The 15188-nt window shown below is 39.3% G+C and overlaps 4 protein-coding genes across 4 annotated transcripts; all 4 read left to right on the top strand.

Annotated features, from left to right (window-relative positions):
- Positions 1 to 2476: 2476 nt before the first annotated feature.
- Positions 2477 to 3460, top strand: LOC306787805 (olfactory receptor 1E16-like; the record flags this gene model as incomplete). The annotated part of the gene is made up of 1 exon (XM_079283090.1): positions 2477 to 3460. The coding sequence occupies one exon, from the start codon at positions 2477 to 2479 to the stop codon at positions 3458 to 3460; it is 984 nt and encodes a 327-aa protein (XP_079139216.1).
- Positions 3461 to 5548: 2088 nt separating this feature from the next.
- Positions 5549 to 6520, top strand: LOC306788010 (olfactory receptor 1E16-like; the record flags this gene model as incomplete). The annotated part of the gene is made up of 1 exon (XM_079283340.1): positions 5549 to 6520. The coding sequence occupies one exon, from the start codon at positions 5549 to 5551 to the stop codon at positions 6518 to 6520; it is 972 nt and encodes a 323-aa protein (XP_079139466.1).
- A 1749-nt stretch (positions 6521 to 8269) lies between these two features.
- LOC306787579 (olfactory receptor 1E16-like) lies at positions 8270 to 9238 on the top strand (the record flags this gene model as incomplete). The annotated part of the gene is made up of 1 exon (XM_079282760.1): positions 8270 to 9238. One exon carries the CDS (start codon positions 8270 to 8272, stop codon positions 9236 to 9238), a length of 969 nt encoding a protein of 322 aa, XP_079138886.1.
- A 3568-nt stretch (positions 9239 to 12806) lies between these two features.
- On the top strand, positions 12807 to 13787 carry LOC306788011 (olfactory receptor-like protein OLF4; the record flags this gene model as incomplete). The annotated part of the gene is made up of 1 exon (XM_079283341.1): positions 12807 to 13787. One exon carries the CDS (start codon positions 12807 to 12809, stop codon positions 13785 to 13787), a length of 981 nt encoding a protein of 326 aa, XP_079139467.1.
- Positions 13788 to 15188: the final 1401 nt, after the last annotated feature.

Here is a 15188-nt window from a genome sequence, read left to right on the forward strand (position 1 = left end):
ATTCCTCAGCCCATCGATCAGCTCAGTGATTGGCTGAACCCTTCGGACTTCATTCGGCCACTTCCTTGACCAATTCCTCCTCCCTTCTTGAAGTCTGTGCTCAGAAACCTTTCAGCAACATCCCCCTCTCTCTGATTTGCATTACTTTATGGCTGTGTCATAAATTCTCTGGTTTCTCTCACAGTGCACAGTACATTCAGTAACTCTCCTTTTAGTTTAAACCTTCCACAAGTAAACATATTGTGTCCTATAATATCCATCGCTGAGCGCTTTTAAACATACTAGAAATGCTTTTAAACTTAAATTCCTCACAAACCGCACCTTTAAAGCTCGCTCATTAGCATAGTGATAGTTATGTCATGCTTGTTTAATCCTTACAAAAATGGATTAAGGAATGGAGAAACTTCATTTAATGGTTTTACAGGATGTTTCGTGCTAGAACTGTTTGTTGTTCAGAAAGTCAAATGAAGTGTATTTTTCGAAATTGTAATTGTCTCAGGTCGCAATGCACTTTATTACAATAATCTATTTTTGGTATTTGTAGAAGATGAGAATGTGGATTCTTATGTCAATTGAATTTTTTACTCAATGCTATATATAGTCAATGCGAATCCCTCCTTTGCACAATCGATACAACCCCAGTTCATGGGCCAAATTCAGTTGTGACGCCTGGGGAACAGAATAAGTGCACATTTTGTGACTTCTTCTTAGTCAGCGTTTACTCCATTGGTGAAGATTTAATGCGGAGCGGTTCTCCTATGATTCAGATTCGATCACAAACAAGTAATACAGTAGTTTTAGTAAAACTAGAATAAATTCTGTGCTTGTTGTTAAAATAATCCAGGCCACAGAAAGTTTGTAGCGTCATGAGGCAGTGCAGTTCATGCTGTCTACCAACTCCCACCCTTGACTGTACCGCGCAGTTCGGGACAAAGTGTTTACCGAACTCTTCTGGAGATGTCATCATCCTGCAAGAGCAGTGTCAACTAACAACTCATTGACAGCCTCATTAGACAGAGTTGTTCCAGCTTTCAGCAAGGGAGTAAAGCACAGTTCAGTTGTGAAACTTCTTACTCAGGAGGACTGCAAGAATCAAACAATCAAGAAATGAAAGTATGAAAAATACGATTTTTCATTCTGGCTTTATGGACAAACTGTATCATGTAATAAACAGTCTGCTTCCCGCTGGCATTGACCGTATTCTGAAATAGACTTGCACATCAAAAGTAGGTTCTGAGCAGGAATTTATCTTTTTGGTTAGTAACCAAAGATGACTAAAACTGAGGTAACATCGGATGAATCCAAACAAGTGTTGGCTAACATTTTACCATGATGGTCCAGTACAGCATCCTCATGGCTTTAGACACCACCTGTGAATCCCATGCTCCCTATTGAGCTCATGCATGAACAAGATCTTGAGATACTCTGTCACTTTGGGCAGAAACACTTCATATGGTAGTCCTAGTGACCTCGGGCTTTCTTTTAAGAGCAGCAACGTTGTGTTCTGGCCTCCTTGCAAGCGAATTGAATGGCGTGGAATGGCCGAGTTTTCTTTTAAAAACAGCCAAGCTATGTTTCTGTGCCGACGTGAGTCAGACGGGAAGGGCCAAGAGCTAGATGGGACAGAGAGTTTTGTAGTTTCAGGGAAAGCAGGGCTGCACCACAGGGGGTCCTGGGGTGTCTGTGGCTATTTGACCAATGGGATCGCTGAGTTTTGGTCAGCCAAAACTCAGAATTCACACGTAGGTGTAAAATTGTTTATTGGGGGGGGGGGGGTTTGGTGTTTTATCAACCCAGAGCAGTCCTTTGGCTGAACAAGCAGGCCTAAGTCAGATCCCTTTGTTACAGAGCACATAGTGACCACAAGCACATGGTCAGATCCCAACACCGCACAAAGTTAAAACCTCCCGCTCCCATGCAATTTTTATTCTAAAGCAGAGCGTACACACTCACACACACTCACACACTCAGCCCCACATCAATGCAACATTTCATCTCACAGGAAATAGTCTACAACTCTTTCAAAACACTGTCATTCTTAAAGCACCATACTAATAAAATGGGGGTATCGTACCATTTATGAAGGCAGGCTATTGCAATACCTCACTTTTAACGGTATACTGTGCAACACTAGCCAGAGGTATAAGTCAAAGCAGTATAAATCTGTTCCAGTTACAGCCAGCTCATGCGCAGGTTAGCTGAGAAGCATGCTAAGTGTTTACATGAGTGCGATATCAGACTGGAAAGGAGTTTGTCTGATGCTGAGTGGCTGATGGACACATGGGATCAGACTTTGACCTTGTTTGATGTGAAGTCAGTGGAGGATTTGTCAGCCACTCTTCTCAAAACATTTAAAGCTCAACAGAGCTTCATCATCACACACAGAACAATAGATCAGTGAGAACTGACATGCCCAAGAGGACGCTTATACGTCAACCACTGCACTGAGGACAGAAAAGGCTTGACAAGTTTTACAATGAATTTATTCAACTCAGCTCTCGGGAAAAACATCACTTTTGTGCGTCCTGAATACTTCATTGTACGTGGATTTATTGGCATACCTCATATCAAGTATTATTATGTCTTCCTCTGTTTTGTTTATATTGTTTCAGTGCTTGGAAACACAGCTGTGATGGCAATAATATACTTGGATCATAATCTGAGAACTCCAAAATATATTGCAGTTTTTCATCTCGCATTTGTGGACCTGTTTGGTAGCTCTGCTCTGATGCCGAAAGTTCTTGACATCTTTCTGTTTAACCATCGCTACGTCCCCTACAACGACTGCTTGACATTCCTTTTTTTCTGCTACACCTGCCTTTCCATGCAGGTTCTTAATCTGGTTGCACTCTCCTATGACAGACTAATAGCCATCATCTACCCTCTGCACTATCAAGTGAAGGTGACCCACAGGTTCATGCTGTCTTTGATTGCTTCTTTCTGGGTCTTTGTTATAATTGCTGTTCTTATTGCAGTTGGCCTTCTCACGAGACTTTCCTTCTGTAAGTCTGTGGTTATCAACAGCTATTTCTGTGACCATGGCCAGATATACAGGCTGGCCTGCAATGACTACACACCCAGCTATGTCTTTGGTGTTTTGTTAATAGCTCTAATTCTTTGGTTTCCACTGGCATTTATCGTGTTAAGTTATTTATGTATTGGTTATGCTTTGTCCAAAGTGGCCACAGCTCAGGAAAGATACAGGGCCTTTAAAACCTGCACAGCTCATCTTTCATTAGTGGCAATCTATTTCCTCCCAATATTAATCACATTTACTATGAGTAGAAATATACATCCAAATGCCAGGATCATAAACCTGTCTCTGACCTCTGTTTTTCCTCCCATGCTGAACCCAATCATTTATGTTCTGCAGACACAAGAAATCATAGTATCAGTGAAAAAAATATTAAACATTAGAAAGCAATCTAAAATTAAAGTGAAGAAAGTTATCATAAAATGACCACCTGTGTTTATATTTTGGGCCTTGTGTTTAGGATTGCCATCCTGTACATTATAGTTTTAAAATAATATAATACTTTGAAATGAATTAAGCAGGAGCTATTGTTAATATTTCAACATTAAATTCAGCTTGGATTTATTCTGTTAAATTGTTTGTTGTATTGTCTGTTCACTTGTTAATGTTTCTACTTTGTTATATTATGTGTAGAGGCCTCGAAAACATGATGACCCATCTCAAGGGGCTTATCCTAAATAACTAAATTAGCATTTTTCATTTGTGCTGATGTGCTTGTATGATGCAAAGATAACAAGTTATTGTGATCTAAGTTTGTGTCTCTGCACATGTTCACAGTACAGTAGAACATTTATGTAGTTTTTATTTAAATTTTTTTGTGGAAAATTTAGAACATAAAAATAAGCAGAGTTTTCATAAAATATATTGTAATTAAAGATTCATTGCAATCAAATGTTGGGATATTTTTCTGCTTCTTTATTGACATGGATATCTCATAATTATAAAGCACCGAGACGCACCTCGTTTTCTTGCCTGCTTCTCTTTTCTGAACCACTGTACTGTGTTTTTAACCCTACTTTACATTAAACCTCTCCAACCATTCAGGGACATACAGACTTTCATTCAAGAACTTTATTGTGAAGCGCCTCCAGAAAGCGTAGATTCTTTGGAGCTGAATGTCTGAATTTCAAAATAATCAAAGATGAACAATGCAAATGTACCCAAATGTTTTGACATATTTATCCAGAGGGAGGTTCTCATCAAGAGATGAAGTGCTGTTCAGGCTACTGAAACCAATTGTGAGGCTCTGTCTTTGTAGCATGTCCTTGCAGCATGCCTTGATGCACAGTATTTGCGTTGACCTGGGAGGCAGTTAGAAAGCAAACAGATTATTATGAAGTGCTTTTGTTGTAGTTTTTATAAGTTGATGTGTTATATGCATATAAGTAAAATAGGAAAAGAACAGACATTCACATTTAAATCAACACAGCAGGATTGTTAGAGCGGCGGCCATTTTTTTGTGTGCTGTCGCCATTGTGACCTTTGTAGCGAGCTGACTTCCTGTTGACTAAATCGACTTCAGTCAAGTCACACACAGACGACACGCGAGGTGAGGTTTTATAGTAACGACTAGAACTAGCTGCGGAATATTTATGTTAAGAAGCGTAGAAAGCCAGAGTAAATGAGTCACAACTTAATGCTTCATCCACACACTCTTCTCACAGCGCAGGAAAGCAGATTGTTAGCACCAGATGAATGACGACTTTGTTCGGCTTATTTTCTGTAACTAGTGTAGCATTAAACCATGGCATAATTAAAAAGCTAGCTAGCTAACTAGCGGAGCGCTGGCTAGTAATAGGCCCTCTGCTGGCGCATCAGTAACTTATCAGGCGGAGAGTGGTAATGCAGCACGGGACACGACGAGGTCCTTTCAAAGCCAAATCCCACAAAATGATAATAAATTCAGACGAAGTTCTGTGAGAAGTTGATGAGGGTTCAGCTGCTAAAATCAAGAAGACACCACAGTGACTGCAGTAAGCGCTGTGTTGTATCGCAGTGGTGTTTGTGAAGAGAATGTCACTCTCGCCTCCGGACTGCATTTCCATTTGGTCCATTTCATGTTCCTGAGACACATGGTGAAATGATATTTTACTCTTTGGTGGCCAATCATGCCATTTTTAAAGGCAGGCTATTGCAATACCTTACTTTTATTGGTATACTGTGCAACACTAGCCAGAGGTATAAGTCAAAGCAGTATAAATCTGTTCCAGTTACAGCCAGCTCATGCGCAGGTTAGCTGAGAAGCATGCTAAGTGTTTACATGAGTGCGATATCAGACTGGAAAGGAGTTTGTCTGATGCTGAGTGGCTGATGGACACATGGGATCAGACTTTGACCTTGTTTGATGTGAAGTCAGTGGAGGATTTGTCAGCCACTCTTCTCAAAACATTTAAAGCTCAACAGAGCTTCATCATCACACACAGAACAATACATCAGTGAGAACTGACATGCCCAAGAGGACGCTTATACGTCAACCACTGCACTGAGGACAGAAAAGGCTTGACAAGTTTTACAATGAATTTATTCAACTCAGCTCTCGGGAAAAACATCACTTTTGTGCGTCCTGAATACTTCATAGTACGTGGATTTATTGGCATACCTCATATCAAGTATTATTATGTCTTCCTCTGTTTTGTTTATATTGTTTCAGTGCTTGGAAACACAGCTGTGATGGCAATAATATATTTGGATCATAATCTGAGAACTCCAAAATATATTGCAGTTTTTAATCTCGCATTTGTGGACCTGTTTGGTAGCTCTGCTCTGATACCGAAAGTTCTTGACATCTTTCTGTTTAACCATCGCTACGTCCCCTACAACGACTGCTTGACATTCCTTTTTTTCTGCTACACCTGCCTTTCCATGCAGGTTCTTAATCTGGTTGCACTCTCCTATGACAGACTAATAGCCATCATCTACCCTCTGCACTATCAAGTGAAGGTGACCCACAGGTTCATGCTGTCTTTGATTGCCTCTTTCTGGGTCTTTGTTATAATTGCTGTTCTTATTGCAGTTGGCCTTCTCACGAGACTTTCCTTCTGTAAGTCTGTGGTTATCAACAGCTATTTCTGTGACCATGGCCAGATATACAGGCTGGCCTGCAATGACTACACACCCAGCTATGTCTTTGGTGTTTTGTTAATAGCTCTAATTCTTTGGTTTCCACTGGCATTTATCGTGTTAAGTTATTTATGTATTGGTTATGCTTTGTCCAAAGTGGCCACAGCTCAGGAAAGATACAGGGCCTTTAAAACCTGCACAGCTCACCTTTCATTAGTGGCAATCTATTTCCTCCCAATATTAATCACATTTACCATGATGGAAAATATTCATCCAAATGCCAGGATCATAAACCTGTCTCTGACCTCTGTTTTTCCTCCCATGCTGAACCCAATCATTTATGTTCTGCAGACACAAGAAATCAAAGTATCAGTAAAAAGGTTATTAAGAATCAGAGGGAAATCTAAAATAACAACGAATAAATGAATCATGATGTGACGAATTGTCTATGCTGTCCACCATCTCTTTGGGTGTTTTATTTGCTGTATATTTGCCTTTGTAATTAGTAGGATTGTCCTTTCCAACATCATTTAAGTTGAGTATTAATTCATTTTTGGCATTATTTGCAATATGGTAAAATGGCTTGTTCTAAATCATAGATGTATTTTGTAATGTCACCCAAATGTTAAAAAATGTTCATGTATTATTAAGAATGACTGAATTTACAATCATTGAAAAAAAAGCTCCTGACAATAATAACTTCCATACTTCTTTTACAGAGTTTTCTTTGATCGTTGCAAGAGGGTGACCTGGCAGTTGTTGTTTTTTAAATTGTTTTTCTGTTACTCTGCTGATTATTTGGAGCATGTGATGCAAGACACATTTTCACGTGTGAACCGACGGCAACATTTTATTTTATCTTCTCTGAAAGAACTGACTTACAGTAATATTGTCGTTTGCTTGTGTCAGAACTGCAAGAACAAGTGAAGTTGCTGATAACGTATTTCTTACTTTTTCTAAAATGTGACAAAATAAACAACTGACATATGAACATATTGACAGATACAATCGACAGGCATGTAGACAATAATATGAAGCAGTTACAATGATGTATGTATGTGATGATATGATAAGTATCCGGGAATAGAGATTAGATTAGATTAAGTAGTATATGTGTGGGTAATGTGTGTGTGCATGTTTGGATGTTTTTTATGAGGAGCAGTGATATGTATCCGCGTTCAGTGAACCTGGACAGGCTGGTATGTGGGAACAGGAGTAGGCTCTGGGATGTGTGGTGGAGAGAAAGAACAAGACATGTTCTTAATTTTATGGTGAGAATAAATATATGATGTAACAGCAAAATCATAATATAAAGAAAGAAAATTGTTAAATAATAATATACTGTCATTATATAATACAATAAGTTAGAATATATACATTACTATACAATAACACGTTGTTATATAATATTAATGTCACAATAGTTAACATTCCACATTCAAACATCAATGGGGTGTGAGGCCAGGCCGGAGCCATGCAAAGTGTTAAAAAGTACATAAAAACAAACTGATAATGTTGGAGCTTATCAATAATATGGCCTTTAATAATTTAGCACCCATGCCTGTTTAACACCTGGTTTCCGTACCCATTCCCACTATTCGCTAACTGTGTCTGTTGGCTGTTTGTTGCTGAGCAGGTGGTGTTCAGTGGGTTTTTTAATGTTGCGGAAAAAACGAGTTAGGAGACAGATGAGAGTGAACCAAAACAGTAAAGCTGTGGCCCGATAGCTAAACAATGAGCTGGAACTCTTAGTTTCAGGTGATAATTATCTGTAGGTTCATCACTATGAGCGACTCCTTTCACATTATTTGATAGATCATTATTATAAAAAATATCGATGACATAACAGAAAACGAATTGAAAGGTCACTTTCTAGACCAGATATAAAATCAATTGCGTCGCACAGTAGATGCTGTATAGATTTGCGAAAGTAAATTGGAGTCGGTAAGATGGATTCAAATTGGTGTGATGTCTGGTGATGAGTTGCTAAGATACAATAGACACAGGGGAGAAGACATTGACAGAAATGTAGAGGACAGCTTCTCTAGCCACTCCTGTCAAAACAGTTAAAGCCTGACAGAGCTCTGTTACCACAAAGAGAGACGCATCACAGTGCTAATACTGAAGCACAGAAGAGGACACTACATAAACCACTGCGGTGTGGATAGTTTGACAATGAATTTATTCAACTCAGCTCTCGGGAATAACATCACGTTTGTGCATCCTGCCTACTTCATAATAAGTGGTTTATCCGGCATCCAAGAAATTAAGTACTACTATGTCTTTCTCTGTTTTGTTTATATTGTTTCAGTGCTTGGAAACACAGCTGTGATGGCCGTAATATACTTGGATCATAATCTGAGAACTCCAAAATATATTGCAGTTTTAAATTTAGCATTTGTGGACCTGTTTGGTAGCTCTGCTCTGATGCCGAAGCTTCTTGACATCTTTCTGTTTAACCATCGCTACGTCCCCTACAACGACTGCTTGACATTCCTTTTTTTCTGCTACACCTGCCTTTCCATGCAGTCATTTAATCTGGTTGCACTCTCCTATGACAGACTAATAGCCATCATCTACCCTCTGCACTATCATGTGAAGGTGACCCACAGGTTCATGCTGTCTTTGATTGCCTCTTTCTGGGTCTTTGTTATAATTGCTGTTCTTATTGCAGTTGGCCTTCTCACGAGACTTTCCTTCTGTAAGTCTGTGGTTATTAACAGCTATTTCTGTGACCATGGCCAGATATACAGGCTTGCATGCAACGACCATTTCCCCAATTACATCGTTAGTTGTCTGTACCCTGTTCTTATTTTTTGGCTTCCATTCCTTTTTATCTTGTTAAGTTACCTATATATTGGCTGTACTTTGGCTAAAGTGGCGACTGTTCAAGAAGGTCTCAAGGCCTTTAAAACATGCATAGCTCATCTCTCATTGGTGGCAATATATTTCATTCCAGTGTTAATCACATTCACTCTGATGGAAAAAATAAATCCAAATGCCAGGATCATAAACCTGTCTTTAACCTCTATTTTTCCTCCCATGCTGAACCCAATCATTTATGTTCTGCAGACACAAGAAATCAAACAATCTGTCAAAAGGTTGTTGAAAATCAGAGGGAAATCCAAAATCATAAAGAAATGAACCATAACGTGACAATTTGTTGTAAAGTTGGCATTGTAAATGGCAGAATTATACTTTCTAACACCATGCAATTTTTGGAGAAATTGATGATGAATTAATTTACTCATAATCAAAGTAATCAACACAAACAAATCCACTCTGTCCTGTACAATGTTTTCAAAAGTAATGGTAGAAGAAAGATGAAAGAATATGTAAATACCTGAACAATCTAAGTGTATTAAATCATTTTTTACTGATCGTTCTCTCATATGTATGCTGGTAGTTATTTATTTATTTTGTATTTTTTCTGAAAGAGGTTATAGAATTAAAAAAGCAGCCTACACTGAAATTTGTTCTCGACAAAAAATAACTGAGAAAAAGCAAAAGTTTGAAAAGAAACGTTTATTTGCCTTCTTGAAATCATTAATTGAACAAACAAGTTATTGTTATACAACACTTTGTGTCTCTATGCATGCCACCTTGTTGGAGTATGCAGTCTACTTTGTTTCTGGAAGTTTATTTATGTATTCATTTACATCTTTGATATATATATATACAGTATATATGTAGAATTCTGATACAATCTGAATTTTGTATTTTTAAAATCAGTGATAAATTGGTTATTTATTGTTACAATTATTTAGTTGGTCCTCTTTATCACGAGTGTTTTCTAAAAATATAATTTAGTATCTTTTACTGACCTGTAATAAAACAAAACTAAGAGACTGTGAGACTGTACATAAGCATGATGCTTTGAGCTCTAAGCTAACATATTTTAGAATTGTTTTATTGAAAATATAAAAGTTAAAAATAAAAAAGCCCCACTTAATCAAGCTTTTTACGACTTATCTTTGGGTATGAGCGGAAAGAGAGAGAGCGAGGTGTCTGTCTGTGTAGCGTAGAATGGACGACGTGTCTCCACTTCCTCCCACTGTACAATAGTGAAGCCAAAATATAGCATTTCATTTTGAGACTTTCTTCTATTACACAGACTTGTGATGGTTATGGAAAGTTAAAGTTAAAGTCATGTCTCTTGTACAATTCTGCGATTACTTCACCCAGAGCTGTAAATCACAGCTTTCAATCATGACGTCTCACCCCCTTTTACAGCATCAAATACCTAATTTATACCACACTTATTAGAAAAGTGAACACTTGAACATACATCAGCATGATAAGAACTCCCTAAGATGACAGAAACCATCTATGGGAAAAAATTATTAGACGTGTATTTGACCTTTTTAGTTTGGGCATGTGCCTGCGTGAAGGGGTGGAATTTATGACCTCTACTGCAGCCAGACACCAAGATCTTTTGGCTTCACTGTTGGAGATCTGTCATTGTCTTTATATACAATACTCTATCGTGTGTACGAGGGGAGAGACCATAGATAATATATAAGTGGACGTAGTCCTCGTGACATCACCCATTGGTTTGTGGACTGCTGTTTTGAAGCTTCTGCATTTTGGCTGTCGCTATCTTGGATTACGGTCATCACCATCTTGACTTTTTGCAACCGGTGAATGGAAGTGACCATATTTGGACTGCGGAGGAGTGACGTAGAGATGGTGTATACCGCTCGGGTAGCGATAGCGAACTGTCAATAACAAGGTAGCCCGCCCAAAAGCATACTCCGCTTTATGGTCTATTTAACTCTGAATGGGACAATAATTTACGAAATAGACATCATGCTGTTTTGAAAAAGACTTGAAACTAGCGATTGAGACCATAAACTCACGTTTACTGAGGTAATAAATCAAGTGAAAAATAGGTTAATTTTGTCATTGACTCATTGACTCATACAATTAGACTTGTTTTTGCAACCAGAGGAGTCGCCCCCTGATGGCCATTTGAAAGAATGCACGTTCAAGACACTTCCGCTTTGGCTTCACTCTTCAGAACTGGAGGTTGCTGCCTGGGAGACACAGAGGCAGCGGGACCTGGCCCCGCCTATTCGCTGCATACAGAGTGGACTGGACAGGAGGAGAGCACAGCGGTCTAGCCAGCAAGTCATGCATGCAAGCAGGCAGTAACTAGTGGGGAGCAAGCGAAGTAACAAGCTATAAAGAGTCACAAAAACAAATGGGATAAAATGTGTCAGGCGATTGTTCTGTATGCGAGAGGCTGAGCTACATTCGACAGTAGTACGCAAGAGTTTGGGCTTCCTTCTTTGGCTAAACGTTAGGAAGGGCTAATGACTTAGCATCGTTAGCTTAGACCGCCTAGTGTCCCATTGCTGGAATCTCCTCTGGGCGTCCTGGTGTCTTTTTTATTTCATATTGCAGACCGCGTATTGAATTCCCTCTGGAGGGGAAAAATACACTCGCCTTAAGCTTTGTTTACATTTAGTGTCATTGAAATTTCAAGTAATGGACTTGTAGCATGTGTGGTGGAAATTTATCATATGGTCCTTTAGTTATAACTTGTCTCACTTAAACCTGCATAGACCAGCCTAACCCTGTTCCCACGAAAAGGCAGGGAACCTGGCCTTGGTGGGCCGACAACATCTGTGAGGCGGAGGGTGAAGGGAGACGAGATAACGCGCATATAGACTCTGCTTTGTCTCTTTTAGTGTGGTTAGACCTCCGAACCATCCGTGGGGAAAGAGCTCTATCCATTCAGCTGAATTTTGATTGAAGTGTCTGTTCATTAAATATGTTTTTAATACTTTAAGAAGTTCCATCGTGATTATTTCTCACTGGGAGGTTTAAGAGATTTTTTTCCCACCAGACGCTCGTCGGCGAGCGTCTGGTGGCCGGGCCTTCAATGCTCACGTGGACATGCTCACGTGGGCAATGACGGAGAAACCTGGTGATTGGGAAGAACGGCTTGCCCGATCTGAACCCGAATGGTGTCTTGTTATTGGACTTCTGTGCTTGCCACGCTTTGGCCATAACGAACACCATGTTCGAACATAAGGTGGCTCATAAGTGTACCTGGTACCAGAACACCTTAGGCCGGAGATCAATGATCGACTTCATAATCGTATCATTTGATTTGCCGCCGTATGTGTTGGACACTCGGGTGAAGAGAGGAGCAGAGCTGTCAACTGATCACCACCTGGTGGTGAGTTGGATCAGATGGCGGGGGACCCGGTTGGAAAGACCCGGCACACGCTGGCAACTGGGAAGAGACCTCGGGAAAGACCCAGAACACGCTGGAGGGATTACATCTACCAGCTGGCCTGGGAACGCCTCGGGATCCCCCAGAATGAGCTGAAACATGTTGAGTGAGCTGACCCCGACAGGGAAGTCGGGGTCAGCTGAAAGTACACTTCAACCACATATTGAATGCTTCCATTGGAGTCGTGTAAATAGGCAAAATTAGAATAATTGTGTCACAGTCCAAATACTTATGTCCCTGATGAAAAAGCCCATAGATGACATCAACTATGAGACAGTTACTCGTTGACTGAACATGTGACACTGCGTGTTTCTACTGTCTCAGAATGAAGGGGTGGGATATAAATGTCGGGTCTGTCACAGCACAACTGACTCTCGTGCACTCAATGCTGTCTGAGGTGTCATCCTGTGTCGTATCGTCTCATTGTCTTGTTTTCTCTTTGTACATCTAGGGAAACAGATATTTATAATGACCCCAGAAGAGAGAGCTGTTTCCAATTTAAATGCTACATTTGTTCGCCCTGCCAAATTCTATCTCAGTGGGTTTTCCAACGTCCCTCACGTTAAGTATTACTATGTCTTCCTGTGTTCTGCCTATATCATCACTGTTCTTGGGAATGGCTTCCTTCTCTCAACTATTTACCTCGTTAAGACTCTTCATACTCCTAAATATATGATTGTCTTTAACCTGGCTTTCACAGATTTGTGTGGGAGCACTGCTCTCATCCCAAAAGTCCTGGACACACTTGTGTTTGACAGGAGATACATTGTCTATGAGGCTTGCTTAAGTCATATGTTCTTTGTTCTTCTCTTTGTAAGTATTCAGTCATGGACACTTGTCACAATGGCATATGACAGATTTATAGCAATTTGCTTCCCTTTAAGATACCATAGTATTGTGACTCAACCAGTTATTGCTGCAATGCTGCTGTTTGTGTGGGCTTTTTTTATTGCTCTACTGGCGTTGGATATTTGGTCTATTGTTCGCCTCTCCTTCTGTAGATCTTTGGTGGTAAAGAGCATTTACTGTGATTACGCACCAGTTTTTCTTCTGGCCTGTAATGACACGTCTTTAAATAGGATGTTTGCTTATTTAGCTTTTGTTGTAGTCCTCTGTATTCCTTTAGTACTGATAGCATTGACATATGTTTGCATTTCCGTAGCACTGAGCAGGATTGCAACAGGAGAGGAACGACTCAAAGCATTTAAAACTTGTACCTCTCACCTGATTCTTGTGGCTATTTTCTTCCTACCAATCTTGGGCACCAACATAGCGTCAGTAACCACCTACATCCATCCTAATACCAGGATCGTAAACTCATCTTTGACACACATCGTACCAGCTTTGCTCAATCCTATTATATACTCTTTAAAAACAGAAGAAGTGCTGATCTCTATCAAGAAGCTTTGCAAAAGAAATAGGATAACAAACACAACGAAAAAAGGGTGACGTCTTTATCAATGCTGTAATGAAACATGTAGGAGTGTTACAACAGCATAATTGTATTCATGACCTTTTACTACTTATACACACTATTATTTCACTTTTAGAAATGGTTATGGAGTGGTAATTCATCATTTACTGTACTTTGCAATGTAACCAAAACAAATGAGGTGGTTGCATTTTATATTACTTCAGCAATACTAACGATGCCCATCCAAAATGTTATCAGGGTTTTTAGTATGTTATGAATTGTTGTTGTGACTGTACACTGCTTATTAGAACAATTATTTGAGACAGAAATACAGTAAATCATTTTGTTGTATCTGTTGGAAATAAGTGGAAATTACACTTACTTTCGGTGGATCTCTCATACAGAGTCAGTTTTGAGTCTGATCTGTTACAGTGATAAGTCGATCGAAGGCAGTTAAATGGCAACGGCAACTATTTTCATAATCAATTCATTGTTTCATTTGTTGATATTTTTCAAGCAAACATGCCACATATTTGACAGGATTGATAGGACATTGACGCATTACTTTGGAAATGTCAGAAATTGTTTACTTATTTGAAGAGTGCATTTGAATGTTTCTCTCAAGCCTTTGAGGACTGTGACTGGGTTGCTCAAATGATGTACTGAGTGTATTATATTGAAAATCCTAAAATAAAGGTTTAAAAAAAATCCATGCTGTGAATTTGAAAAAGCAACCACATCCATATGTGCATAGATTTTGAAAGGTCAAGCTTGGTAAAAATAATGACTGATAAGTTGATGTGATGTAAACGCCTTGACAAAAAGAGGCAATCAAGACTCACAGGCTGAAAATGAAGCACGCAGGACTTCTATGGTGCGTTTGCACCATCTAGTGGTTTAGACTTGGATTGTACAGGATTGGTGGATTACAGTTGAAATACACAGTATAAACCAACACAGAAACAGGATGGGTTGCTGTGTATAGTGTAACACTATTTTATCATTAGTAGCCATATAGCTAACCAGTAGGATTTTAGTCTTTAGCCTCTATATTCAACTTTGTACAGTAAAAGCTAACGAGTTTAACATAAGTGTTTCCTGTTAAAAGGGCTCTAGAATGACATATCCTAAAAACAAGATGATTTTGGTTGCATGCACTTTAAGATATATGCAAATAACCCCAGGAGTAATGCTTTTACAGTGGAATTGATCTGTGTCATAGGAATTAAGAAATCATTTTTTCTCTCATCCCATTAACGTACTTGGCTTCTGCTTTTTTAGTCAACAGAAGTTGATCACAAATCAGTGGAATCTCAAAGGTTTGCAGAAAACAACAGCAGGGTGAATGCAAGAAGGTGAAGTGTACTGATGCAGGACAGGATCTCATCATTTAACTCTCAAGCATAAAGTGAGCGATTCCATATTGATGTGTTATC

The sequence above is a fragment of the Melanostigma gelatinosum genome, assembly GCF_949748355.1.
Source record: "Melanostigma gelatinosum genome assembly, chromosome: 14".
In the NCBI taxonomy this organism is placed as follows: domain Eukaryota; kingdom Metazoa; phylum Chordata; class Actinopteri; order Perciformes; family Zoarcidae; genus Melanostigma; species Melanostigma gelatinosum.